This window comes from Asterias rubens, chromosome 13 (assembly GCF_902459465.1).
Source record: "Asterias rubens chromosome 13, eAstRub1.3, whole genome shotgun sequence".
NCBI classification, from domain to species: domain Eukaryota; kingdom Metazoa; phylum Echinodermata; class Asteroidea; order Forcipulatida; family Asteriidae; genus Asterias; species Asterias rubens.
The window spans coordinates 9,209,623-9,235,519 of NC_047074.1; the positions used below are offsets into that span (position 1 = coordinate 9,209,623).

At 41.0% G+C, this 25,897-nt stretch overlaps 3 protein-coding genes across 3 annotated transcripts; 2 read left to right on the top strand and 1 right to left on the bottom strand.

Moving 5' to 3' along the window:
- Positions 1 to 730: 730 nt before the first annotated feature.
- LOC117298286 (myosin-G heavy chain-like) lies at positions 731 to 3,831 on the bottom strand. Its single transcript, XM_033781441.1, has 2 exons — positions 3,076 to 3,831; positions 731 to 1,868 (listed from the first exon to the last, which is right to left on the bottom strand). The coding sequence occupies exons 1-2, from the start codon at positions 3,166 to 3,168 to the stop codon at positions 1,071 to 1,073; spliced, it is 891 nt and encodes a 296-aa protein (XP_033637332.1). The 5' UTR covers positions 3,169 to 3,831; the 3' UTR covers positions 731 to 1,070.
- A 3,708-nt stretch (positions 3,832 to 7,539) lies between these two features.
- Positions 7,540 to 15,212, top strand: LOC117298694. The gene is made up of 7 exons (XM_033782012.1): positions 7,540 to 7,740; positions 8,013 to 8,151; positions 11,130 to 11,341; positions 12,485 to 12,574; positions 13,148 to 13,472; positions 14,274 to 14,573; positions 14,863 to 15,212. The coding sequence occupies exons 1-7, from the start codon at positions 7,540 to 7,542 to the stop codon at positions 15,210 to 15,212; spliced, it is 1,617 nt and encodes a 538-aa protein (XP_033637903.1).
- A 905-nt stretch (positions 15,213 to 16,117) lies between these two features.
- Positions 16,118 to 24,665, top strand: LOC117298695. Its single transcript, XM_033782013.1, has 7 exons — positions 16,118 to 16,153; positions 16,899 to 17,261; positions 17,778 to 18,108; positions 20,258 to 20,312; positions 21,712 to 21,761; positions 22,504 to 23,198; positions 24,135 to 24,665. Exons 2-7 carry the CDS (start codon positions 16,910 to 16,912, stop codon positions 24,482 to 24,484), a joined length of 1,833 nt encoding a protein of 610 aa, XP_033637904.1. The 5' UTR covers positions 16,118 to 16,153; positions 16,899 to 16,909; the 3' UTR covers positions 24,485 to 24,665.
- The last annotated feature ends 1,232 nt before the right edge of the window (positions 24,666 to 25,897 follow it).

The following is a 25,897-nucleotide window of genomic DNA, read 5'->3' on the forward strand; positions in this document are numbered from 1 at the left end:
GATTTCGAAAGGATTTTTTCAAAAAGGGACCTAAAGCCCGAATTCCATGTTCATGGTGTAATGACGCCAAGGAGGATTTGAAACTTGCACGCGCGGTGGAAATACGATAATGGAAAGGTTTGCGGTAACATCATGCCTTAGGCCAAATAAACAAAAACAAAAATACCAGTTGATCGTCCCCGCCCGCATCCTTTTGGGGGCCGAATCTTGTTTTTCTTTTTCAAAAGGACTTGCCTAGAAACCACTTTAGAAATAGTAATAATGACAATTATTTTATGATGCAATACCTCGAATAGAACTTGAAATGAACGATATGAAAATTTACCGCTTTAAGAAATCGAAAACTGTCACTTTCGTAAAGGTCTGCTGAGGTTTCATTTAATTGCCACACAATCAACAAATAAAAAAACAACTTTTCACTCAAAAGCGATAGAAAGAATACCGGTAATATAAACAAACAGTGCAGCACTGCAAAATGATACGTTTTTTTAAAGTAGAAGCCAGACTTTGCCGGCAATTGAAAAGGACATGCATTGCATTGATAGAGAGAGTTACCAATTAATAATTATTATTTGTTAGGTGAACCAAATAAAAGGTGCTTGATTAATGCACGTGGGTTAAATGACTCAACATTCTGATGCATAGACAACTCAAAATGTATCTTTCATCAACTACAAACATGCTTCGAGGCACTTGGTATATGTGGTAAAAGTAGGCCTACCCCCCCCCCCCCCCCCACTACTAGACCAGTGTAATTTACAAACATCCGAGCATCGGTCTTGACAAAATATCCCGGCAAATAAAAATGACCATTTATTTCAGGGCATCGTGTCATCCACAATACCTCAAGTCGTAAAGTCGACATTTTGTTTGCACTGTGTAGTTCTTGGGCTCTCAAATCTGTCTAGAATAGAATTTTTTGACTGGGCATTAATTTGTTTCCACAAATCTGGCTCGTTCATGCAGATGTTGTGGAGTGATACAGATCTTCTCCGTCCAGTAATAAGTGTTGCGATATCGGCAACCGTGTTAACAAAATAAACGTTGTCAATCAAGACTAAAGGACTGCGTCACTTTGCGGGTTCCACAACACCAACAGTTTTCACTTGTTCTGTTGTTGATGGATACGTGACAGTAGTCGGTTGTGACTCAGTTTGTGTAGTCTGTTCTCGTGTCGGTTTACTAGACGTGGATGCCGTCATGAACTGAGCTTCTGTCCGGGACTCAGACGCCACTGTTGGTGGGGTTGTCATGGCCATTTGTGTGGTCGATGATGTCACTGTCATCCCCGTGGTCGTTGATGATGTCGAGGTCATTGTGGTTGGTGATGTGATCATTTGAGTGGTGGGTACCCTTCCCGGGGTTGTGGTTTCCCTTGGTTGATGTTTTCTACAAGGGTTCTTCTTCTTTCTGTTAGGGGCCCGACTATCACTTCCGTACTTTCCATTCACTCTGCGCCTCCCAGATGTGCGTCTCTTTCGACCCGGGAAGCGCCTCCGTGCAAAAGACACGGGAGGATTTTCAAAACTCTCTGACGAGCTACTGCTGCTCGAACATCCATCGTCGTCATCACTATCGTCTTGTTGAAATTGAATCCACATCTGATTCTTGGCCAACTTGTTTTTCTGATTTCTACGGTTGGTTTCTGATGGCGACCATGCACCGGCCATCCGTATCAGGCGGTCGCCACGACTGGCCACCGACGGCAGAGTGTGAACTAACTTGTCCCCATCTTGAGTGTGTGGGTCCACGTCTGATTCGAGTTCGGGTAGAGGAAGGGCTGGTCTCAGGCTCCCGACTCTTTCTTGTGAACTTGCACCGTCAGGAAAGACGGTATCTAAACTGTTGGTCAATTTTCGGACGCCCTCCTGCGGTTAAAAAAAATAAGAGTAAACGCCTTTAAAGTATCATGGACAGTCTCTGAAGTAATGGCTGCAACTGAGATCAATACACAAGCTTAAAAGCATTATGCTGTCTCATTGATAAACCACTAGCAAAAGCCGTTGTCCTTGTCGACATCATGAGTGGTTCGTTTTTGGTGTTGGGGTTATCCCCACACACCCCGTCACATAAAAACAGAGCTTTAAAATGCATGTTCTCTACGACCACTTCTCCCCCTTTCATACCCGAGCGAATCTCGTCTTGGTAAAGAACTACAACTTTTTACATCGCGGGGAAAATCTCTCTTGGAGCAGGAAAATATTTCGGCACAAGGCTCAACAATGTAAAAGAAGGAGAATGTTGATTTTCTTTGTATCAATCACATTGCAGCGGAAATGCGTGAGTCCTTGTGGAATTGTGGTAACTTTTCTCGAAAATCCGGGTTTGTGGCCGGAAGAAACATTTTACAAGGCAGGAAGCGGTTCGGGGATCGGATGAGAATGCTGTACTTTTATAAACTCATGTAGGCCATTCATGTAGGCTACTCATTGAAAACATACAAATTTTGAGAATCTAGACCTGTCTATATCGCAACATCACAGCCTAGGTATTGCCAACCCATGTTAAAAGCCAGACCCCCCCCCCCCATCCCCCCATTAAAAAAACACAAAAAAAAACAAAAAACGCACAGATCGCTACTTTTTTTTAATGATACACATTGACAACTAATGTCGAATTTTTTGAAAACAGAGCAACCAATCATGGCAGGTATGTTATTTAATTGTCAATTAATTTGCAGGAAATGATGAATTTGTTCACAACATTCTGTGAACACATTTTATTGCATGTTTTGCTAACATTCGGCAGTCCATGCCAAAGGGCGCGGATTGTTATGAACGATGGAAAGGTCTTTTCAGTGAAACTTCCATTGCCTCGTTTCGTTTTGAGAAATGTTTCACTTGTTATTGAAAAAGCTTAGCCACTTTTTGTACCCCAAGATTTTATCTGAGAAGCGTTCCCCTGACAACAACATAATCGTGGACATAATCGCATCAGATTTTCGGCAATTATCTCAAAAACGCTTCATGAAAATCTCACTTTAGTTTGATTGTATCGGATTCCAAGCACCAACGTATACAACCTCTTCAATACGGTACCGATAATTGCATTGCAAAACAGCAACGGATTTCTTACCTTTGCCAGCGCAGCATGTACCCCTGCAGGAGCAACAAAAGACTCACAGAGAATGGTAGAGAACACCAGCAAGCCAATGCCGTGAAATGTCATCTTGGCACCCTTGGAGTGAGCACTTCACGACGGTGATAAACCCCTTGCGAATCGTCAGTCATGAAACAATTCCTTCAGCTTCAGAATTTTAAATGTACAGCAAACCAACTGTTTGTCATCAGAGACATGGGTAGTTTAAATTCAACATCCTGACATGTCCCTAGAAATTGGATTTGACTCTATAGCCCTGTCGGTCTTTCTCTTTCGTTTTCTATATCAGACAGTAGTATGTACACAGGGGCTGAGGAAGAGTCTAGCTCATTTGAAGACTGCGAACAGTTTTTTTTTTCCTCGGCACCCTTCTAAACTGATAACTGTAGAAGTTGATGGTAGTCTGAGCTTCATGCATCAAGGTCGTGACAGTTGCTTCGAGACGTCGAGTTCCAACTTGGATATCCGTACGCAAAACTTCACTCGCCGTATAATATAGCTGTGAACTAGTGGTTGTCAGCCACAACTAAAACTGGGCTTTGAACAGAATTTACAACGGTATAGGCCTCATACAGGCAGTCCACTGTTTGCAGTTTGCACCGTATCTTCAAGAACAGCAGTGATTATAGAAATCCTGAAAATAATGAGCATCATTATTTGTGCATCTACATACAAAGAACATTGCTGGGTGTCACAAGTTATTTTCTTAGAAACTCACCACAAAATGTTTAGGTCCAACAAATACAAAACAAAAATCTTGGCACTGGATCGCCAATTTCCGTTGAACATTCCTTTGTATATAATCCCAAACACTTGTTATGGGATCTGTGCCAGGACCTAATTATAATGAAACACTGACATTTTCAGCAAGCTCTTCGAAATGGTACATGGATTTATCAGCTGCGAGATTGCTCACAGTGATAAACTCATTGTATAATAATAGTTATTACATTAAAAACAACTATCATTGCGGTTTGTTATGAGCCGATGACCGGTCAAACCTAGACTGGTGCCCTGTCTTTCATTGCACTGGTTTACAGACGCAATGATTTCATTGGATGCAATGATTCCATTGGATAAACGTGCAGTTACATAAACTTTTATATCTGTGTTTTGATTGGTCCGAAGTGATGTTTGTCAGCTGCTCTTTTTGTCGTCTGCATGCATACGGTGCATTTATGCTGTGTCATCATGGAGTGGTCTCTTTTACTCCGCAATATGTTTGTGTGAATGACTGCGAGTCTCCATGTGAAATGGGTGCGAGGCAAAGGTACATTTGCTCGGATCCTGCCGTACGCTCAAGGGTGATTATTATATGGCGTAATTCTTACAGCCATTGGACACTTTCGGTAAACAGTATTGTCCAAAGGCCAACACTTCGTGTATCATAACTTATATATAAAATAACAAACCTGTGAAAATCTAGGCTCAATCGGTCATCGGAATCGGGAGAAAATAACGGGAAAACCCACTTTTGTTTTCGCCGTGTCATGACATGTGTTTACAATAAATCCCCAATTCTCGACATCGAGAATTGATAATTGTTTTAACGTTTTCTCAAAAAGTAGAGCATTTCATGGACTATTATTTCAAGAGAAGTCTTTCACCATTACCTTCTGTAAACACTGTAAGTTATTTTTAAATCTGTGAACTTTTAATTTTTGTTTCTGTTCCGAAAGTGTATAATGGCTTTAAACCTCATAGTGAGACGTCAAATAATGTTCAGTCTACCATGCACTGCGGTTTCATTGTCTAAAGAATAGCGGGCATTCATTTTTTGGCACGGAGCTGATAGGCATTGACACATTTTTTTGATAATTGTGAAAGACCAGTATTCTCTATAATTATATGCTTTAAAACAAATATTATGTGAACATTTAGACTCAATAAGTCATCGAAGTTGCAAGAGAATGAATACAGGAAGCACCATATAGCTTCTTGCACAACGCGTTTTTGTGCGCTTTCAGCAGATGCCTAATAAAAGGCTTCAGGCATGAAGTATTTTGTTTATCGAGTGAGAACTTACCTCTTTCCCAAAAACTACGGTACTTCAGAGGGACCGTTTCTCACAATGTATGTATACTATCCATTGCTCGTTGCCAAGTAAGTTGTATGCTTACAATTATTTTGAGTAATATTTATACCAATAGTGTCCAGTGCCTTAAGGCTTTCAATTGTCTCTTGCAAGATGACCATTATTGAGTCCAAATTTGCACAGATTTGTTAGTTTATGCATATTTGGGGATACACCAAGTGAGAATACTGGTCTTTGGCAATTACCAAAGGTGTTCAGTGCCTTTAATCGGTGACAGGTCAGACCTGTCAATTCCCTTCCGTTGTCTCTTGTTATAGCGCCTATAGATGACTGAGCGTTTCCTGTGACGTCACTTTGGATTATTATACAGCACTTAATCATCAACTCAGGGGGACATCCCATACACTTTGTAATAACCGAGATTTAAATATTGTGCGGTTTTTCTACTGTGGTTTTATATGATTGTTCATTATCTCATTCAGCCCTTTGCTTTCTGATACGAAAAGGGTGTAGGCCTACTTCCCAGTTATTATACAAAATATCTTACTTGTGACAAAAAGTACATTGCGTCTGTTAAGAACTATGAGGTCATTAATGGGAAAGTTATATGTCATTATCAAAAGGTCCTTAAAATGGAAATTGCATAATATAGGTTTGGGGAAAAAAATTTTTTTCTAAGATTGCAGAACAAATGCTTTGATGACCACTCTTGATCACTAGGCCTAACCCCATTTCAGGAGCTCGAATAGTCAAAAGCAGTTTTACGAATTCATAAATTGCACTAAGGACCTTTCTGAGCAAACGATTATAAATATGAAGTGAAAATTGTTTCGCCAGGTGAGCATCCTTGTTAATGCAATTTTGTATCAGTTCACTAGTCTGACCCTGGGCGCGTATTCGCAAAGCTCACTCGCAATCGTCAAAACAACCGCGAGGGCAAGCTGGCCTGCGCCGAATCCAAAACCAATTCCAGTCGTGTCGAAAAGGGCCTCAGAACCAGTGATCTATTGGATACAATGATTTCATTGGATAAACGAACAGTGACAATAAGCTTCCTATATCTACGTCTTTAATGGTCCGAGGTGACTGGCAGCTGCACTTGTACTTGCGGTCGTCTCCATATGAATGTAGGTGAAAGGTTAAGATGGACGGGGATGTGTGACGTCAGCCGTTCAGGCTAGAAAGAGCAGTCGACTAACAACTCTCTACATGTATTGTACATTTGCTTGAATGAACTTTTCGGGAAACCAATGTTGTCTCATCCTAAAAAAAATAAAAAAAATAATCCCGATAATTTATCTTGTGAATTGCTGCGTCAAGCAAGCTTAAATCCTGAAATAAATTTATATAATTACAACTATGTTATCATGCTAAGCTGCTTTGTAACTAGATTATGCTTTGCTGCATTTAGTATAAATAATATTTCATAATTAAATAGATGCTTCAATAAAATTTATCTGCATTCTGCAGTGAATACACCATAAGGTAAGACTTGTTAACTTTGAGATGTCAAGTACTTCCGTAAACTAAAAGGGAAATTGATTTGGGCACAAATTGTAAAATTACTTATTGGGTTCAAAGCACGGGACACTTTTGGTAATTATCAAAGACTATAGCCTTCACAGTTGGTGTATCTCAACATATTATGCATAAAATAAAAAACCGGTGAAAATTTGAGCTCAATCGATCATCGTACTGCGAGATAATAATGAAAGAAAAACACCCTTGTCACACGAGGTTGTGTGCGTTTAGATGGTTGATTTCGAGACCTCAAATTTCAAATCTGAGGTCTCGAAAACAATTTCGTGGAAAATCACTTCTTTCTCGAAAATTATGGCACTTCAGAGGGAGCCGTTTCTCACAATGTTTTATATCATCAACCTCTCCCCATTACTTGTAATCAAGAAAGGTTTTATGATAATAATTATTTTGAGTAATTACCAATAGTGTCCACTGCCTTTAACAGTGACAAATTTACTAGTAGAGCGGGATTTGAACCTGTTACTTCAGAATCTGGAAACGAGCCGTCTATAGCTCTTATGTCGGAGGACCCCCTGTCAATTATATTTGTTTGGCATTGCCAGTCCAAAGCCATTCAGTCTGTATAAAACTGCCGTGGTCAGGTATCACCACAAATAAAAGTAAATTGAATGTCGATTCTTTAAACCTCGTTACCATTATTTCTGAATCCGAATGATAATTAGCCGGCAAAGCATCCTACATCACACCAACTGTTTGAGTGAAAGACCATGAAGACATTTCAGTTTTTAGACGTGTGAGGCAAAACCCACGCAACAATGTGGGGCTGAATTCTGAACCCAGTTGCAAAGCTCCGGTCCGGTCTCGAACCGGGATTTGTAGTTTTCTATGGCCTATTTGTTTTCGCTTTGTTTTATAGAGCCATCATGCTACAGATTGTAGGACTTTTTCTCCTACTCTCCGGAAGCCAGGGGATACCTCTAGACCAATCAGGGCCTCTCTCCACCCTCGGTACTGGATATAATATCCTCTTCGGGAACCCAGAAGGGGATCCCCGGACCGGTCATATCGACCCCGGGGTGAAGACTACACGTCACATCTTCGACTTTACCTATGAAGAACAAAAGGTCAGTGGGGTATGTTTAGCTTACCCTTAGTGCGTTACAATGCCAATTAGCAACTTTGGCTGACTAAGCATTTGTTTGTATAAAATTTGAGTGGTTGGGGCAACCGCTGGGTTTTTTACAGCATAGACTGGTCCGCTGTATCAAGTGAAATCACAAATTGACCTGTACATCTGGGAAAACATGAAACGTCCCAAATAGACTCTTGCCTTATTGGGTGTTAAATAAATCATCCCGGCTGATTTTGTTTACAATAATATTCACTTATGTTACAGGTGTCCGTTGATGGGCAGTTAGTGCCAGATCAGGTGGCCTTTTCACAGCGACAGAGCTGTGTAACATCTTCGTCTACCACTATATTCCAAGGAACCCGAAGCTACCAAGACGAACTAAAACACTACGTCTCACAATTAGGTAATTGCTGAGAACACACACTTAGTAGCATTCACAATGCAGTCTACCGATAACGAATAATATAGAACTTATGCACACAAAAAGTCATGACGTCATTTAAGAAGGCCGCCCCCGGTTTTGGGTCTAGTCTTTCAATGGCCCATCCTAGCTATGCGCTCTGAGAACCATACACTGTGACTCTTTTCGAAACCACGGCTTCGGGTCCAGATTCGTCTCAGGCTAGCTTGGCCCCGCGGTTGTTTTGACATTATTGCGCATGCTCTGTGTACGTGCTCGGGGCTTCAGACGAGAGGACGGAGCCTCAGTGAAACCATGGAGCTATTAAACTTAAACCGAAGCCGAAGCCATGGAGACGAAAGGGGCCTAGTGTGACGTGCGGTGTCCATTGTTTCATCATTGTTTCATCTCTATAAGATGGCGGCATGACCTCAATTCGAGAGGTCCATATTTTAACTCTTCCAAAAATAAAATATTCCCTCATCTCAACCACTCCCTGCCTGCATGTATATGCCTAGTGGAATTACTTAAATTTCTCATAATCGCTTGGCTGATAAGACATTGTCTGTCAACATTTTGTAAATAATTACCTTATTTTCAGGCCACCGACAGGCGGATTATCATTGACTAATAATCAAGCTGATAATTTTCCTTCACAAGAAAACGAAAACACCTGTTCATGTTCCCAAAAATTCTAAATCGAACAAATTAATATGCCGGTATTGCAGAAAATGGCTTCATTATCTGAATCGAATTGGTTTAGAAGATAAGTCACCTGTCTGTCAACATCAACATTTTCAAAAGTATTTATTGTGCAATGTTATTTTTTTCATATAAAAAACCCCATTAATTTCTTTGTTTTTTCCTTTTCTCTCTCACACAGGGAATTCGGGAGCCGCTTTTGCCGGTTTCGAATTTTCGCAGAGTTCAAGTAAGAGGAACCTTTAACCGTATGGGCCCAACTTCAGGGTTCTGCGTATACCGTATATAATTGGTGCTTAGGGAATTTCGGGCCTACGCAAAGTGGACTCAACGTTACTATAGGCATTCATCGCTTACACATGTAGCGCAGAAATTCGGCGCTTGCCACATAAACACAGAATTATGATCGTATAAGCAGAGTCGGCGGCAAGCAGAGCCATGAAATTGGGCCCTTTAGTGACAAAATTCACATGACGACATCACAGTGATCTTGGAAGCGCCATTTTAGAAGTCAATATCCCAGGGTGTTTTATTACAGTCCTTACACAATATACTTGGTTGGATTTCACAAAGAGTTAATAAGACTAGTCTCATCTGGAGCTCGGACGAGTTACGTGTCCGAACTTAGGACCAGCCTTTTAAAAATCTCCTAGAACTAGTCCTAAGTTAGGAATAGTCTTAACTCTTTGTGAAACCGACCCCAACGGGCAACAGACTGTGCAAGTCTCGTGCTTACTCAAAAAGTGAGACCCGTTGAAACGCATGAGCTTAAAGGAACACGTTTCCTTTGGATCGGTCGAGTTGGTCCGTGAAAGGTGTTTGAAATCGTTTGTTATAAAATGCAGATGATTAGAAAGATATTTTAAAAGTAGAATATAATGATCCACACAAATGTGCCTCTAAATTGCATGTTTTTTCTTTTATTTTGCGAACTAACACGGTCGGCCATTTATGGGAGTCAAAAATTTGACTCCCATAGATGGCCGACCGTGTTAATCTACGTGGTAAAAGGAAAACCACGTATTTTCGAGTGATACTTGTGTGGATCATTATATTCTACTTTTAAAATATCTCTCCAATCATATGCATTTTATAAAAAACGGTTACAAACGCTTTTCAAAGACCAACTCGTCCGATCCAAGGCACCGTGTTCCTTTAATATTTCTTTCACGGGTTATCATCAAGACAATGGCCCAATTTAATAAAGCGTGCTAAGCACACAAACTTGCTAAGCACACACAAATATTGATTAGTAGAAACCGGTTACCGGCCAAAGGTCCACAACGTTTACATTGGTGTGACAGGTTCCCCACCCACTGTTTTCTAAACAAGGTTAGCTAGTATTGGCAGCAGCACAGGCACTGCATTTCCAGGGAGCTGAGAATGGTTAAACATAAATATGGTCAAATGACTATGCAGGGGCAGGGGTCAATCCTTCTCTGGAATTGCGCTAAGTACAATAGTCGATGGTTGATTGTTTTAAAGGCACCGAAGACGTTTGGTATTATGTCAAAGACAGTATTTACACTTGGTGTATCCCAACATCAAGCCTGTGAAAATTTGGAATCAATTGGTCATTGAAGTTGCAAGAATGATGAAAGAAAAAACACCCTTGTTGTACACAAAACGTGTGCTTTCAGACAGGAATAAAAGGCTTCTGGCCAGAGGTCTTTTATTATTTAAAGGCGATGGACACTATTGGTAATTGTCAAAGACCAGTCTTCTCACTTGGTGTATCTTAACATATGTATAAAATAACAAACCTGCGGAAATTTTTGCTCCATTGGTCGTCAAAGTTGCGAGATAATAATGAAAGAAAAAAACACCCTTGTCACACGAAGTTGTGTGCTTTCAGATGCTTGATTTCAAGACCTCAAATTCTGAATCTGAGGTCTCGAAATCAAATTCGCGGAAAATTACTTCTTTCTCGAAAACTACGTCGCTTCAGATGGAGCCGTTTCTCACAATGTTTTATACTATCAACCTCTCCCCATTACTCGCCACCAAGTAAGGTTTTGTGATAATAATTATTTAGAGTAATTCCCAATAGTGTCCACTGCCTTTAAGTGAGAAAGTAGGCCTACCTCTTTCTGAAAAAACTACGTTACTTCAGAGGGCTTCGTTTCTTACAATTTGGTATACTATCAACAGCTCCCCGTTGCTCGCTACCGAGTAAGGTTTTATGCTAATTTGAGTAATTACCAAAAGTGTACATAAATAGCCTTTAATTTTCAGACTTCACATTATTATAACCCTTGCACTTTATTACAACTTAATAGGATATAGTGCTATCAGTCAATCCACGGATGTTGGTCATCACGTGTTCTTTGATGACGTCACAGTCTGCAACCTCGGTCGGGCCAGATACGTCGACGAGCTCGCTCTCGCAGACCGGTTTCCACTCTCGCGTGATTTCGTGGCAGACGCATGCGCTCTGCCCGCAACCTTTGACCCGGTTGAATACATGAGGTTCTTGGATACTTGGGGAACTGTAAGCATTATTGTAATTTCATACACATGTCAAAGAAATCGCATGGCACGAACAGGCTTCCGTAGAAGAATATACCCTGACACAGTGTGAACCGTTACTGCAGTAATGCTTCACATCTTCTTATTTTGGGGGCATAACTTATTTCTTTTTGACATAACCACGTTTCTTTTAAGTGAAATGTGTTGTTGTCTCAAAAATACTTAAACACTTCCAAAAATATTTTTGTAGGCTTCTAACCAAAGACATCTATTGCCATTAATTTTAAGAGTGGTTAACAAACGTGTATACCTTCCCTTTAAATACTAATAATACTAATAATAGTAAGCCTTTTTGACACCAATTATGTTTTTGTTTGTCATCAAGTTGTTAGTATAACGATTAACAAACCACAATTAAAACTGACCGGATAACGTTTGAAATGATTTGGTGCTGAATAACAAAGACAAACTGATTAGAGTGGGATTTGAACCAATAACATCCGATTTAATCCGGCACGTTAGTCCGGAGGTCGTTGGTTCAACTCCCACCGTCTCTAGTCAATTTTTCATTGTTCAACCCCAGATCATTCCAAATCTACCCTGTCCGCTTCTAATTTAAAGGCAGCGGACACTATTGGTAATTACTCAAAATAATTATTAGCATAAAATCTTACTTGGTGACAAGTAATGGATGGTATAAAACATTGTAAGAAACAGCTCCCTCTGAAGTGTCATAGTTTTCGAGAAAGAAGTAATTTTCCACGAATTTGATTTCAAGACCTCAGATTTAGAACTTGAGGTCTCGAAATCAACCATCTAAACGCACACAACTTCGTATGACAGGGGTGTTTTTTTCTTTCATCTCGCAAGTTCGATGATCGATTGAGCTCAAATTTTCACAGGTTTGTTATTTTATGCATATGTTGAGATACACCAACTGTGAAGGCTAGTCTTTGACAATTACCAATAGTGTCCACTGCCTTTAATTTATAAGGCAGTGGACACTATTGGTAATTGTCAAAGACTAGCCTTCAATACTTATTACAACTTGATAACAACACAAAACAATTGCGGTAAAAAGGCTTTATTATTATTATAAAAACAATAAAGATTGACATCAATGAAACCACTGAACAATATATTTGTGTTTCTCGTTTCCTTTCAGCACATCGTAGCCCAGGTTGACATCGGCAGCAGAACTGTAAGACGGTCACAGGCGGACTATACTACACTGGTTCAGTTTGCAAGGAAACTTGTAAGTGCCACAAGAAAGTTGAAAATAATTGTTTTACAAAAGTTTCTGTATTTTTATTGTTTTCTTTTTTTTATTGTACTGCGCTTTGTGATGTCTGTGACATGGAAGGCGTTTTTTAAATAATAAATATTATTACGCTAGTATTATTAAAAACTTTCATGTTTAGTATACGTTTGGTAATACTCTGAAAATGAATGGCAATCCAAACTTACCTGGTAAGAAAAACAACAGCTTTGAAGGCATTTTGAGAGGCAATTCGCTTCGAAGCACCACACATCTTGAAACAAATATTACTTGTTATCCAACGCGGTAACCCTACAGTAACCCTACATGTACCTTAATAAAAGGTATATCAAGCCATTGACCCCTAGGCTGTACCTTAAATTTAGCCCCAAAATCCGGTGTCATAATATTATGAGCGATGGTCATCATCTTTGAATGGGAGATGGTACAACCAACAGTAAGAAAATATTCTTGTTTTAAGAGTTGTGTTTTCTAGTTTCCAAAGAGCCACAGAATTAACTTTTTTCTTTTACATAATATGCGAACTTGTGTACTTGTTCTCATTGAAAGGACGATACAAGTTACAGCTCCGATGGCAAATACGCAACCATTGATGTCGACAGTCTCAAGGAGCGTCTGAGCGAGGAGCCCGCCCTCTTCGATGACCTCGTGGAAACCATGACCCTTGGCAGTAGTTCCCACGCCGAACCCATCGCGGTTGGATTGATGGGTATCGATGAGGTACTCAGTATTGATTATTGGCAGCTGATGGATCGATATGTATCGGAGGGTCTGTGCTCGGAGGGTGATGAGGCACTATTGGCATCGAAGAAGGGTCACTTGAAGGAGGCGATGTCGGCCTATCCAAGCTGGCACAATGCCGAGATGTCATCCGGTACGTTAGAGATGATTCTAGAAAAACAAACGAAACTATAGTCATCCAGTCAGATGAAGTACATTCACATCTAATAATAGTGCGATCTTTGCTAAGTTTACTTAAAAAACCTTTCCACGAATTGAGATTAACTTGAAAGTTGAAGTTTGAAAGGGTGTTGAAACAAAGGAATACTTTCAATTTTTTTTAATTGCTGCAAATTTTTCAAAGTGCAAACTGAACTCTCAAGAACATTGTCATTTTGTGAGGTTAAAGTTGTCACGCAATATATTCCATTTAGTGCAACTTCGTAAAATAAGAATTATAAAACTCTTGCAGTCGGCGTAAACTTCACCCGTACATATGTTGCCACCTAAACCCCGGCCATATCTTGTTGGGCCCCCTTGTCCCCTTTCAATGTTGGTTCTGATTGCCGGTCTTGTGCGTTACAGTCTTTAGGGACTTTTCGTTTTCGACGACGGATGGTTCTGCGACGGTTGTTCAGCTAAACGTTGTCGTTTTCAGCACAACGAAGATTCATCCCAAGTACTGTCGTAGAAATTGAGGGACGACCGTCCTCAAAGCCGACGCATGCGCAGATGACGCCAAATGTCATCTTTACCGTCGCAGAACCATCCGTCGTCGAAAACGAAAAGTCCCTAATAATATTGAGCAGGGATGGGGGATGCGGGAGACAATGTTTTATGTCAGTGGGAAGTGGACAGGGAAAGGGAATGGTTTATATAACGTTAGGAATGGATGGCCCAAGCATTTTGCCGGGATTGTAGCGTCTGATAAAAAAAATCATTTCGTCCCATATAGATCCAGTGGTCCAGAGCGCCATCACGTGGCCGATCGGCACCTACAGTCTGCCCATGACGGATAGCCTATCCGGATGTCCCAACTCTGCCTTTTTCTGGACGACCGGCCGGAGGTTCCAGGACACGCAGGATTTATGGGCGAACAACCAATGGTCCGATCCGTGCCATCTCCCCGGTCCGTACGCCCGGAACAACGTGCAGCAGAACTTCTGCAGTAAGATGGACAACTTGGTGACGGAGAGTGACCTGGACTGGGACGAGGGGGAATACTGTATATTCAAGAAGGGTATCTGCCCATCTGGTAAGAACCTATTCATATTCCCTTTATTGCAACGTCACAGCCCGAGTTTTTGCCAACTTAGCTTGGAAAACTATACAAATCCACAAACTAATTCGCGAAGCAACAACAGATAGCCACAATAGCCTGAACGTCTGACGTTCGAGGCTCATGAGTAACGCGAGATACCTGCCAGACCGGATGCTGCCTTTGACCTCGCATTCATCTGTCCATTCTCACTGCATGCAACGAAAGTTACCAATGTTACAAGGATAATATTACAATGTCGGCTTAATTGTTACTCTCCTTCCAGGTTTCGCCGAAGGATGGATCAAATGGGACGACCAGGACGCCCTCAATAGCAACGAGGCGAGCGGCGTGCTCCCTGACGGCGTGTACGATCACAACACCCTGATCTACTTCTGTTGTCGCGAGGACGGCGATCCAACCGTTCCGATACTCCTCCCTACAGCGGATCCGTTCTACCTGTTTCGGAAAAACGGCAAGTGCCAAGCGGTGGAAGGCATGACCTTGATTGAGGAATGGTTCCGGTGGGACGGGGAGGACGACTTCGTAGACTTCACCAAGTACAGCGACGGTTCCGTCCCGTTTATGGATAGCCGAGACGACGACCACAAGCTCTACTACTGCTACTATTACTAGATTATGGCACTCCCCGTAATTAATTAGCCCAGTGGACTCCTTCGTGGCAGAGCATCTCAATTATGTGGAGCGAATTAGTCTTGAATCCAGACCCAGAATCTCCATCACAGAATTCGTATAAGATTGTTCTGAGACGGTATTTCATTCGGAACTTGAACGAATCGTGCTTAAACTTCTTAAAACCGATAGGTTCTAATCACCTGATGGTTGGTCACCAACAAAAAGTAATAAACTTCCAACACTTTGTCAACAACTACAAGTTTTGAGGTTTCTACCGCAATTGAAGAACAAGTAACTATATACAAATATATATAACTGTCAAACCCCCTTCCTTTTCCTGTCAATTCCTTTGAGTTCTACAAGCGTATAGCAGTGTATAATGTTGTCAGAATAAACTTAATATTCCTGGCAAAACTTCGCATCATCAGCGTGGTTGTCGTATGTGTTTTAAAAAGTCGATAAAAGTCCACACGTCACGTGTTATATTGGAAGAGGTCACAAGTCACGCCTGGCTGTCTAATATTCATAAGGAAGGCTGAGGGGGAAGGGGGTGGGGGCACTATTGACACCATGCTCCCATATCGAGCACTAACCCCCCTGCAACAATAGTATGGTTACATACTAATATTGCAGAGGGACTGTTCCATGGCTTTCCCTTATTAGTTAATATTGCACGCTTCCAATACAGGGGAATGAGACGGGAACGAGACCTATAATTGACAAGCTCGCCTCTCGCGTCAACAAACTTCCTTGAGGGCACGTCGCTGAGGGCCTTATCGTAGATATCTCACTTTGACGTTTAGTAATATTCATTGTTGATGTCCGGCTACATGTCAATCATACTGTACACAATTAAAATATAAAACAGAAATCTGCTTTTTGTGGCAGTCTTTTCCGAGAGAAACTGCCAGTCTTACACCAAGTTAGTGGACAGCAACACGGTAGGCCCATTACTTTTATTATTTAACTGCTAAGCTCTTCTTATTCTTCAATAGCCTCATAGTTCGGTAGCTAATTTGGAACTTATACCCATGTACTAAATTCTTAGTGCTTCTCCTTATACTAGCAACACATCAATATCACTTATTATGTTTTCAAAACCAGGGAAAAGATTTGATATAATCAAAAGAAAAACTGTGCTGTAAACTTGGTTAACAATAATTCTATGGGGAGAAGTGTTGGTTCTGAGAAATTCGGCGCGGTCTCGACGTTTCGAACAGTATACTCTGCTTGTCTTCAGCAGATTGTTATTATCATGAAGAAGTGCAGAATATGCTGTTCGAATCGTCGATACAACATCGGTTCTTCTTTGGAGCCAACATTTCCCCCAAAAAAGATTTGTATAAATGGCTGTACCCGCAAGTTCACCACTATAATTTTTTTCTAAGAGAGGTTCGCGGTAATACGATGTGAATATCTCTTCTGAGGGAGTGTTGGTTCTATAAACAAAAATCGGCGGTTAAAGACTCAATGTTTAAATCAGTTTGCCCTGATTGTCTTCAGGAAATGATGCTGTTGATTGTCAACCATCGGTACTTTCAGAACGACGGCAAACCTTTTATTATTTATACTTCCACCGTGAAAAATTTCAAATCATATATATACTATTTTTTCGTATGATCCAAACCTTTCAAAACTTCAAACATCACTAAACGTTACTATCAATTCAAATTGCCCTTACACCAGAAGAAGCAACTATGGCGCTTTACTTGTGCCTATTCCTCCTCCTTGCCACCGCTCTTTGCCACTCCGCATCCGGGGCAACAACTCCCAGCGTCTGGCCCAAGGGCACCTACGCCCTGCCAATGCCCGACGTCGGCTGCCAGAACACCCATTACTACTGGAAGACCGGCAGAAGGTGGCACGATACCCAGGACCTGTTTGCTAACAACGGGTGGTCCAACCCACTCGATCTGAGGGGACCGTACTACAAGAACAACGTACAGCAGAATTTCTGCGTGAAGACGGACTACCAGACGGCAGACACTGACCCAGAGTGGGGCAAGGGAGAGTACTGTATCTTTAAGAAGGGAAACTTTTGTCCTACTGGTAAGTTATACGAACGGTCTCGCTGTTTCTCAGTAAGAATTTCCATTTCAATCTCATTGATTAGTTTATATTTTAGTAACTAAACACGAATCAATGTACGACATCAGAATAACGGATCCGAAAACGAATCTGACATCCAAAAAACAGACACTGCTTTGCAGCCTTTTAGCTGTATTTTTTGCCCCAGACATTTCCCACGGAATTGCTTTCATTGGTATACCGTGCTTGAGATAGATAGAAAAGTGTAAGTCATTTGCAAGCAAAACGATGAGAAAATGCCGTGTATAACATACGGGGTCTCAGTAGGTTATGTTTGTCAGACAAACACTCGTCATGAATGCGAGCGCACTCAAGTGAAACATACCTAATTTGCGAAACAAAATACAACACGCGGCTAACGTGTACGGACATGGTTTTCATATCCGTATCTATCTGTATCTGTATCCGCACGCTTGCGAAACCTCTCTAATATTTTCCGGGTACGGATTCACTTTATTCTCTCACCCTCTTTCTCAGATTTCAGCGAAGGTTGGATCAAATGGGACGACCAGAACCTCGCCAATCAGAACGACCACGGGGGCGAGCTGCCCGAGGGTGTCTACGACCACAACACGAAGATCTACTTCTGTTGCCGCAGCGACGGAGACGCGGCCACGCCCCTGGTTCTCCCAGTCGACGATCCTTTCTTCCTCTTCAGGAAGAACGGTCATTGCCAGAGCGTTGAGAGGATGATCATGTTGGAGGAGTGGTTCAGATGGGATGGAGAGGATGACCTCATCGATCTCACCAAGTATGTGGAAGGGGAAGTCCCGGATCTTGACAGCTTTGGCGACAACCATAAACTCATGTATTGCTACTATTACTAATAATGGACCTACATGAATTGACCCAATTTCATAGAGTTGCTTGGAGAGTTTTGGTTATTTGTGTATAGGAAAAAAAGAAGAACAAAAAACAATGTCCACAGATTTACATTACACGGCTTGAAGAAAAGTGTGGTAGAAAGCTTCCCAAATACCAATACTGGTAAATACGTCTGTTAAAATAATGTTTTTACGTCTGTGAAAATTATTTTCATCATTGTATTACTCATTACTCAAAAACTACAGCACTTCAGCAAGTAAAATTTTAAGGGAAGCTTTCTACCATCATAATCTTTAAACCGTGTAAAGTTTACCGTAAATCTGTGGACATCGTGTTGTGTTCTACAAAAGGTAGCCACCAAACCAATTAAGCAGAAAATTGCTTTAAAGGTTCAAGCAACAATAAATACCCAGGATATCAGTCACATTCTTGCTCTACATGTGAAATTGTAGCTTTTCTTAGCTGGTAACACTTCTGGAACGCATGCCTGTGTTGTGTTTAAAGCTAATATTTGACCTCGGGCAGCTGCTATGAAATTGGATCATGTTGATGACGTCAGTGTTTGTTTACAGACAAACTGGAAACCGTTAGTTCTGGTGCTTATCTATCGAAAAGGCAGTGCCCAGTTACAACACTATAGGCGTGTCAGCCCCAGTCCCAATGCAAAAATTTTCCATTTCACTGACACACCCTCTAAATATAAATAAAAGATTCCAGCTCAATAAGAGATCCCCCTTCGATTTATGTGGCAAAATCCAGTCTATAGGATATCGAGGACTCAGGTTATTGCACTTTTGAGAAACTGCCGAAATAAACAAACGGTCATAAATAATGGCACATGCCTTCATCAAGGGTTGCAACGTACAAAGAAACCATAATGTCATCAGTGGGGTCTATTGGAGAAATCAAAACTAGTTAATTAAAAAAAAAAAGGAATCATAAGTTTGCCTTAATGTCTAGTTGATTGTTAAGAAGTTTAATCATGTTTGCTATGCTATGAAATTACGTGATAAAACGATTGATAACATTTTTGAGTTCATCCCTCTCTAATTAAAAACAAATTGGTGAGGGAGGGGGTTTTCAATAGCGTTGTTCGTAAAAGTAACTGCTCATTCCTAAAGGAGTTGTGACACACATTTTGTTGAACCGAACAAATACAATATTATTTCAAGACATTGATGTTTCCATTAACTTAATAAAAAAAAATGTGCAAGAAAGAGTTTTAAATTCGTGTTTTCTTTCAAGTTTAATGTCCGGAAAGCTCTACTTCCCCATAATGTGCTGTTTAGCGTAGACTTTAAGCAATCTGGCAGAAGACCAAGAGAGGGCGCACTACACCATGGTAATAATCAAAGAGTTATCTAACGGTTGCACCACACTTTATATGATTCATATGCCGAGCTAATTATAGTTTATGTGTAAACCCAAGTATACTTACTTTTGAAATTATGTTTTTGGGGTCATGCATTTAATAGATTTAATATTTTTAGGAGATTTGATAAATTTAGGCTCTTCAGTTTCTGACGTCAACTTCGAGGCTCATATCCTTGCGGATTCAAGACATGGACCCAGTGTAGACGCTACCGAGCTTGATATTGGTGATGGACATGGGGCATAATGGTTACCCCCCCCCCCCCACCCCCACCCCCTCTATAAGCCATTTTGAGGTACGGTGGACACATTACCAGCGCTTTATTTGGTATGGGTAAAATCGTCTGAATACACCCAAACCGAACAGTTCATTCCTATGGTGTCACCATACTTGTGTATTCATTATCTGCTTGGAATCTCATGAATTCTTTAAATGGTTTTAATATGGGGGTATACTTCATATAACTATATAAAAGGGAAAAGGTGCGTTTAAGTAGGGGAACATGGGGATACCAATAGTCTGAACATATGACGTCACACTTCGAGGCTCGTCAGCTATGCCAGAGAGTGGCCACGGCCTCAAGTCTGCATCAATATCTGACGGTCACGTGGTACGGATGTTACCGTTGATCTCGCATTTATGTTCGCATTCAAATTCTACGCACACGTTGACATAACAAGCATCATCATATCATTTTGGATGTACATGCACTGTAATTATTTACGTTGTATCAATGATATCGCTGGTTCTGTGAAACCAGGATTGCGTTTTGGCGACTCCAACCAAGCCCAACCGAATCAACAAGTTGGTTACCGGTTGGTCTGAACAGCATCGTCACCGCGGTTCAACCGAACACGCGAAATCGCTCAACCGATGACCAATGTTTCTGGTTGGGGTTGCCAAAACGCACTCCAATTGGCTTTCATTGTGACCCTCTTGCGGATAGAGTTAGAGTTTCACAGAACCAGCGATTTCATTGATACAACGTAAATAATTACAGTGCATGTACATCCAAAATGATATGATGATGCTTGTTATGTCAACGTGTGCGTAGAATTTGAATGTCTACCAGTCTAGGGTAGTCCGACCCACTGCCCCCGTTTATGGCATGATATCATTTATAGAATGGTAGAAAGGTACTTGCTTTTCAGAACCAGCGATTTCATTGCATACATTACTTAATTGGATAAACCTGCAGTGACATAGTGTTTTGATTGGTCTGCGGTGATGTGGGTGCAGCTAAACCAACATCACCTTGGACCAACCAAAACACAGAATTGAAAGCTTTCTTTCGGGTCGTCTCCATGCTGTGTGAACTGTGTATTATGTACAGTGCGTGTAATGTTGTTCTACATGTATGTAGGATTTGACTGCATATCTCCACGGGGATTGACCAAGGCTGGAGGCCACTACCTGGCCTGATTCACGGGTCTCGAAGTGTGAAGTCAGAAGTTCAGGCTAAGCTCGTTTCGGCTGTTCCTCATAGTCGTGTCACTACCCCCTCTCCCGTATAAAGTGTGGACGTGGAATGTGTTACGTCTGCACTTGATAAGAGGGGGGGGGGGGGGTATGGTGACACGACCATGGACAGCTGGCACGGGCCTCAGACACATGCCAAATCCATCACAAATGTCAAGATAACTTCAGACTCAAATCTAGCCCACTCCGTCGATCGACCCAAAATAAAAATAATAAGTAACCGCGTTGACCCAGTATATATGGCACTCTGGAACAGTGAGAATGACAACCTGCTGTTTCAAACTGATGAAGCCAACTAAAAAAAAAAAAATGTTTAGCGTCCCCATCTGCTTCCTTTCGTATAGGCTAGAGGCCATCTCGGTTTTGTTTTGGTTTTTTTATCGATCCAAGAAAAACAACAAAATAGCCCGGCCAGTTGTCTTTAAAAATGTGTCGGCCATAAAGGGGAGAGGGATGCTAAACGTTTTTTTTTATGTTTTTTTTTTCATTATTCCCAATGTAATCCCTCAATCAAGATTACTAAAAAAATAATGTCATCACGATAAGGGAAAAAAGGGGTTAAAATATAAAGCTATCAAATTAATTAGTAAGTCATTGATCGACATTTTACTGATTACTTTATACGTCCATTGTCAAGGAATGCGTTTTAGATGAAATAACTCGTGTGATTATCAAAGTGATGTTGTACAAACTTGTTCTGCATTAAATTTTATCCTCAGTTCACGAAGTGGCTAGCTGGCTGATGAAAGGTGCGTTCAAATTGAGACACGTCGCAGGGAATACAGGTAGGTGTGTACAGATTGGATTTTTTTTTAGTTAACAAAATAATTTCATAATACAGGCACTAGACACCTTTGGTATAAATTGTCAAAGATCAGTATTCTCACTTGTGGTGTATCTCAACATTTGCATCAAAATAACCAACCTGATGGGAAATGTTTTGCTCAATTGGTCTTCGAAGTTGCAAGAGAATAATGAACGGAGAAAAACCACTGTTCTTTGCACTAGTTTGATTCAGATTGGAATTCCTAATAAAAGGCTTCAGGCCTGAATGTTTTCAATAATTATTTAAGTGAGAAATTACCTTTTTTCAAAATTATTTTACTTTAAAGTGAAGTTAATCTCACAATGGCGTATATTATCAACACGTCTCTTTTTCTCGTTACCAAAAGTAAGTTTTTATGCTAACATTGATTTTGAGTAAGTTTGAGTACCAAACTTGTCCAGTGCCTTAAAGTGGTTGTTGAAGACGTTTCATACTGAAAAGGGTATCGTATATTCTAAGAAATATTATTTATCCCCGATGCAAACTTCAAATCCGTTGAAACCTTGCGGTACCCTTTGCTGAAACATTCTTACATTGACAGGAAGATTCGGTATATAATAATCATAAACGATACCACAGAATGCCTCAAGAATTTTTCTTGAGAAGGGTACATTTTGTGATACTTGAGGACTTGGAAATAACCACGGTTCACTATACTTTACAAGTGCTTAACTATGTGTCTTGTTTATTGTATCAAACAGCATAATGCAGGTTCGTGTGGGTGTATACTTGGCCGTTGCCGCCTGGCTTTGCATCCTGGGGACGGGTCAGTCAACAGAGTTGTACATGACGACCTCGGGGAGTATCCCAACAAAAGCTCCACCGACAACCCCTGGCAAGCTCCCAACTAAGGTTCCACCGACAATTCCCCCCAAACCACCCACAGAGGCTCCCACTGCTCCCCCAAAACCACACACAGAGGCTCCTATGACAACCCACAAACTACTCACTGAGGCCCCACACACGACTCCTAAACCACCCACAGAGGCCCCCACTGCTCCCCCAAAACCACACACAGAGGCTCCCACGGCTCCCCAACAACCACCTACTGATGCTCACACGGCTCCCCCAAAACCACCCACAGAAGCCCCACCCACCACACCGATCAAACCCCACATTGCTTGGCCCAAAGGAACCTACGCTCTCCCTAAGCCAGTGTCCCTATGCCCGTACAACCACTACAACTGGAAGACGGGATACAGGTACCACGACACACAAGACACATTTCCGAACAATCAATGGTCGGATCCCCTGCATCTTCTCGGCCCGTACTATCACAATAACATGCAGCAAAACTTCTGCGTAAAGACGGACTACCAGACGTCCGCGCTTGACCCTGAGTGGGAGAAAGGAAACTACTGCATCATGAAGAAAGGGGAATACTGTCCTAACAAGGGTGAGACCATCCCAATCTTGTGTCGTTGTTTCACTGAAAGCCACGCAAACTTCACACAACATAATAGCAAAGGATATATACTCTCAAAAATAAATAAATAATAAAGAAACATTTATAAGCGCCTTATGCAAAGCCTCAAAGCGTTGTACACAAATATAAAATCAGCTGACATCTATTTCACCTGACAACTCACACCTGGTATCTTCATGTAAAAATCATTTTACAAACAGTTGACCATACACTCCCTAGTAGGGCTGCTGGCTTCCCAAGACAGATTAAAATCTCGACACCCATTATTAAGTTTGATGTCCCAAGTAATTCAATTTAAACGCACCTAATCTGTGAAAATGATGTTGTAAAAAAAAAACAAAAAAAAAACGCACGTATCTACACAACAAGGTACTCAAGGCGCTGAGTATAAACAAACTTTCAGAGATAAATTTTATTGCCGTGATGAATTCTGAGACCCTATTATTTAGCACCTAAGGGTTTTCGAAGGTGCTACGGTGCATACAGCAGCCACAGCCAAGAACACCGGGGAGAACCCCTTCTCTTTTCGATATTAAAGTGCACTGGGTTATTTACATGCGTTTACAACACATGGAACCAACGGCTTTACGTCCCAGCGAAGGACGAAGCAATGGCTTCAAAGTGTCTTGCTTAAGGACACAAGTGTCACGGCTGGGGATTCGAACCCACACTCGATGGACTACGGTGATTATTCAGTGTGTTTCATTTAATGGAAGAAATAAAAGATAAACATTTGAAAACTCAAGTAGAATAGTAAACTTTGCATGGTGGAACACGATATGGTAAGATATGCAGTTAAACACAATGTAATCGATTGTCGAGTTGAAACCTATACTGTTCTTGTTTCAGAACCACCGCAACTCAAACCTGTCATTAATTGTGTTTCTTTGTTTTATTATCTGATAGGCTTCAACGAAGGCTGGATCAAATGGGACGACCAGAACCTCTTCAATAAAAACAAACACGGCGGTGTTATGCCAGAGGGCGTCTACGACCACAACACAAAGATCTACTTCTGCTGCAGGGAGGATGGCGACGTGACCACGCCCATAGTTCTCCCTTCAGAAGAACCGTTCTTTCTCTTCCGAAAGCACAACACTTGTCAGCGGGTCTTGGGCATGAGGGTACACGAGGAATGGTTCAAGTGGGATGGGGAGGACGATTTCATAGACTTCGACAAGTACCGCGAGGGTTCCGTCCCGGATTTGGAGAGCAAAGGGGATAACCATAAAATAATGTACTGTTATTACAGCTAAGCGTTTTGTTTTTGTTCAAATTCAACTTGGCATTCAGTACCTGGTGAATTTAAAGAAAGAAAACAATTAACGAATTAAGAGCAAATATGGCGAATAAAAGACACCATAGAACTGGTTGAGAAGAAAATATTAATGAGAAGAATTAGGCCTATTAATGGTATATTTATTTCATCAATACTGATTAAAAAGACACTTACAGTAAAAACTACTGAGTTGTTGTCTTTAATTGATCTGTCATTTTCATGTAAGAAACTAGTGCTTACGGGTAAACAATTTCATGAAATTGGTTTTATGGCTCTGGAAAGAATTGGCGCTTACGGGCTTACGGAAGCAGGTATTTCACTGGACTGGGCCCATCTCTTTACCTGCAGGGATAAAGACAGGTACCTGCTACTCAGATCCAGTGTCTCCATTGGATACAATGATATCATTGGATGAATGCAGTGACTATTAAAAGTATATGTGTTTGGGTACCCGAGTCAGTCCCCTGTGCCGTGCCTGTGGAGTGGGTCACATAAAACAATGACAACCTCTGACCGAAATAGATGGACTTGGGATCTAAACCTTAACATGAACACTGTTTGAAACCTCAGAGAACCAAGTGAAACCTAAACCAAGAACTATAAACTGAAAAACCAAAACTAAAACACAATGCCAAAGCAAAGCTGCATGCTTAAACCAACATTTATTTAATTCAAAAATACAGTTCTTCTATCAAAGTTAGGTCAGAGGGAAACACGTGGTCTTTAAAAGTGCAGTCACAGGTTAAAGAAAAGTAAACTTCAAGACTGAATCTTAAAAATACTAACACAGGAATATTACAATATTGTCAAAATATTTAACGTATTGTACCATACAAAACGGAAGTATAATGCATAAACAGCGGCTATACAGAATGCTCAGAAGTAAAGAGTATTTCTGTTTCCACGGAAAACGGAAAAAACATAAAACGAGTCTCGTACCTCACGTTAAAACATGGTAAAAATGGTCTTTCCCCGAAACACTCCAAGCCAAAATTCTGAAAATTGTGAGGTCAAACAAATCGGCGCGACAAAGGAATCGTGATGTCAGTGTCGGCTATAAAATAGCGCCCTCAGTTGGACAAAGATGGAGAACTTTGTTCAAACCCAAGATGAGGGGAAAATCGTCACTTGCGTCAAGGGGTTATTATAATAGATAAGCCGTTTTTGCCTCTGGGCTAAAAAAGCCGCGCAGAGAGGTGCATTTTTTACTTGAATTATTTATTACCAAATGCAAATTTTAAGCGTAAAGTGGTTATAAATCGGTATCTACGATGTCTGTTTGCCAAAAAAAGTGTAATAGTTAAAATATTGAGATTCTCCTGAAGCCGCTGTTTAAATTTGTTCAGAAAGCGTACTGCAGAGAACCAACGCACAACTAAATTCACATAAC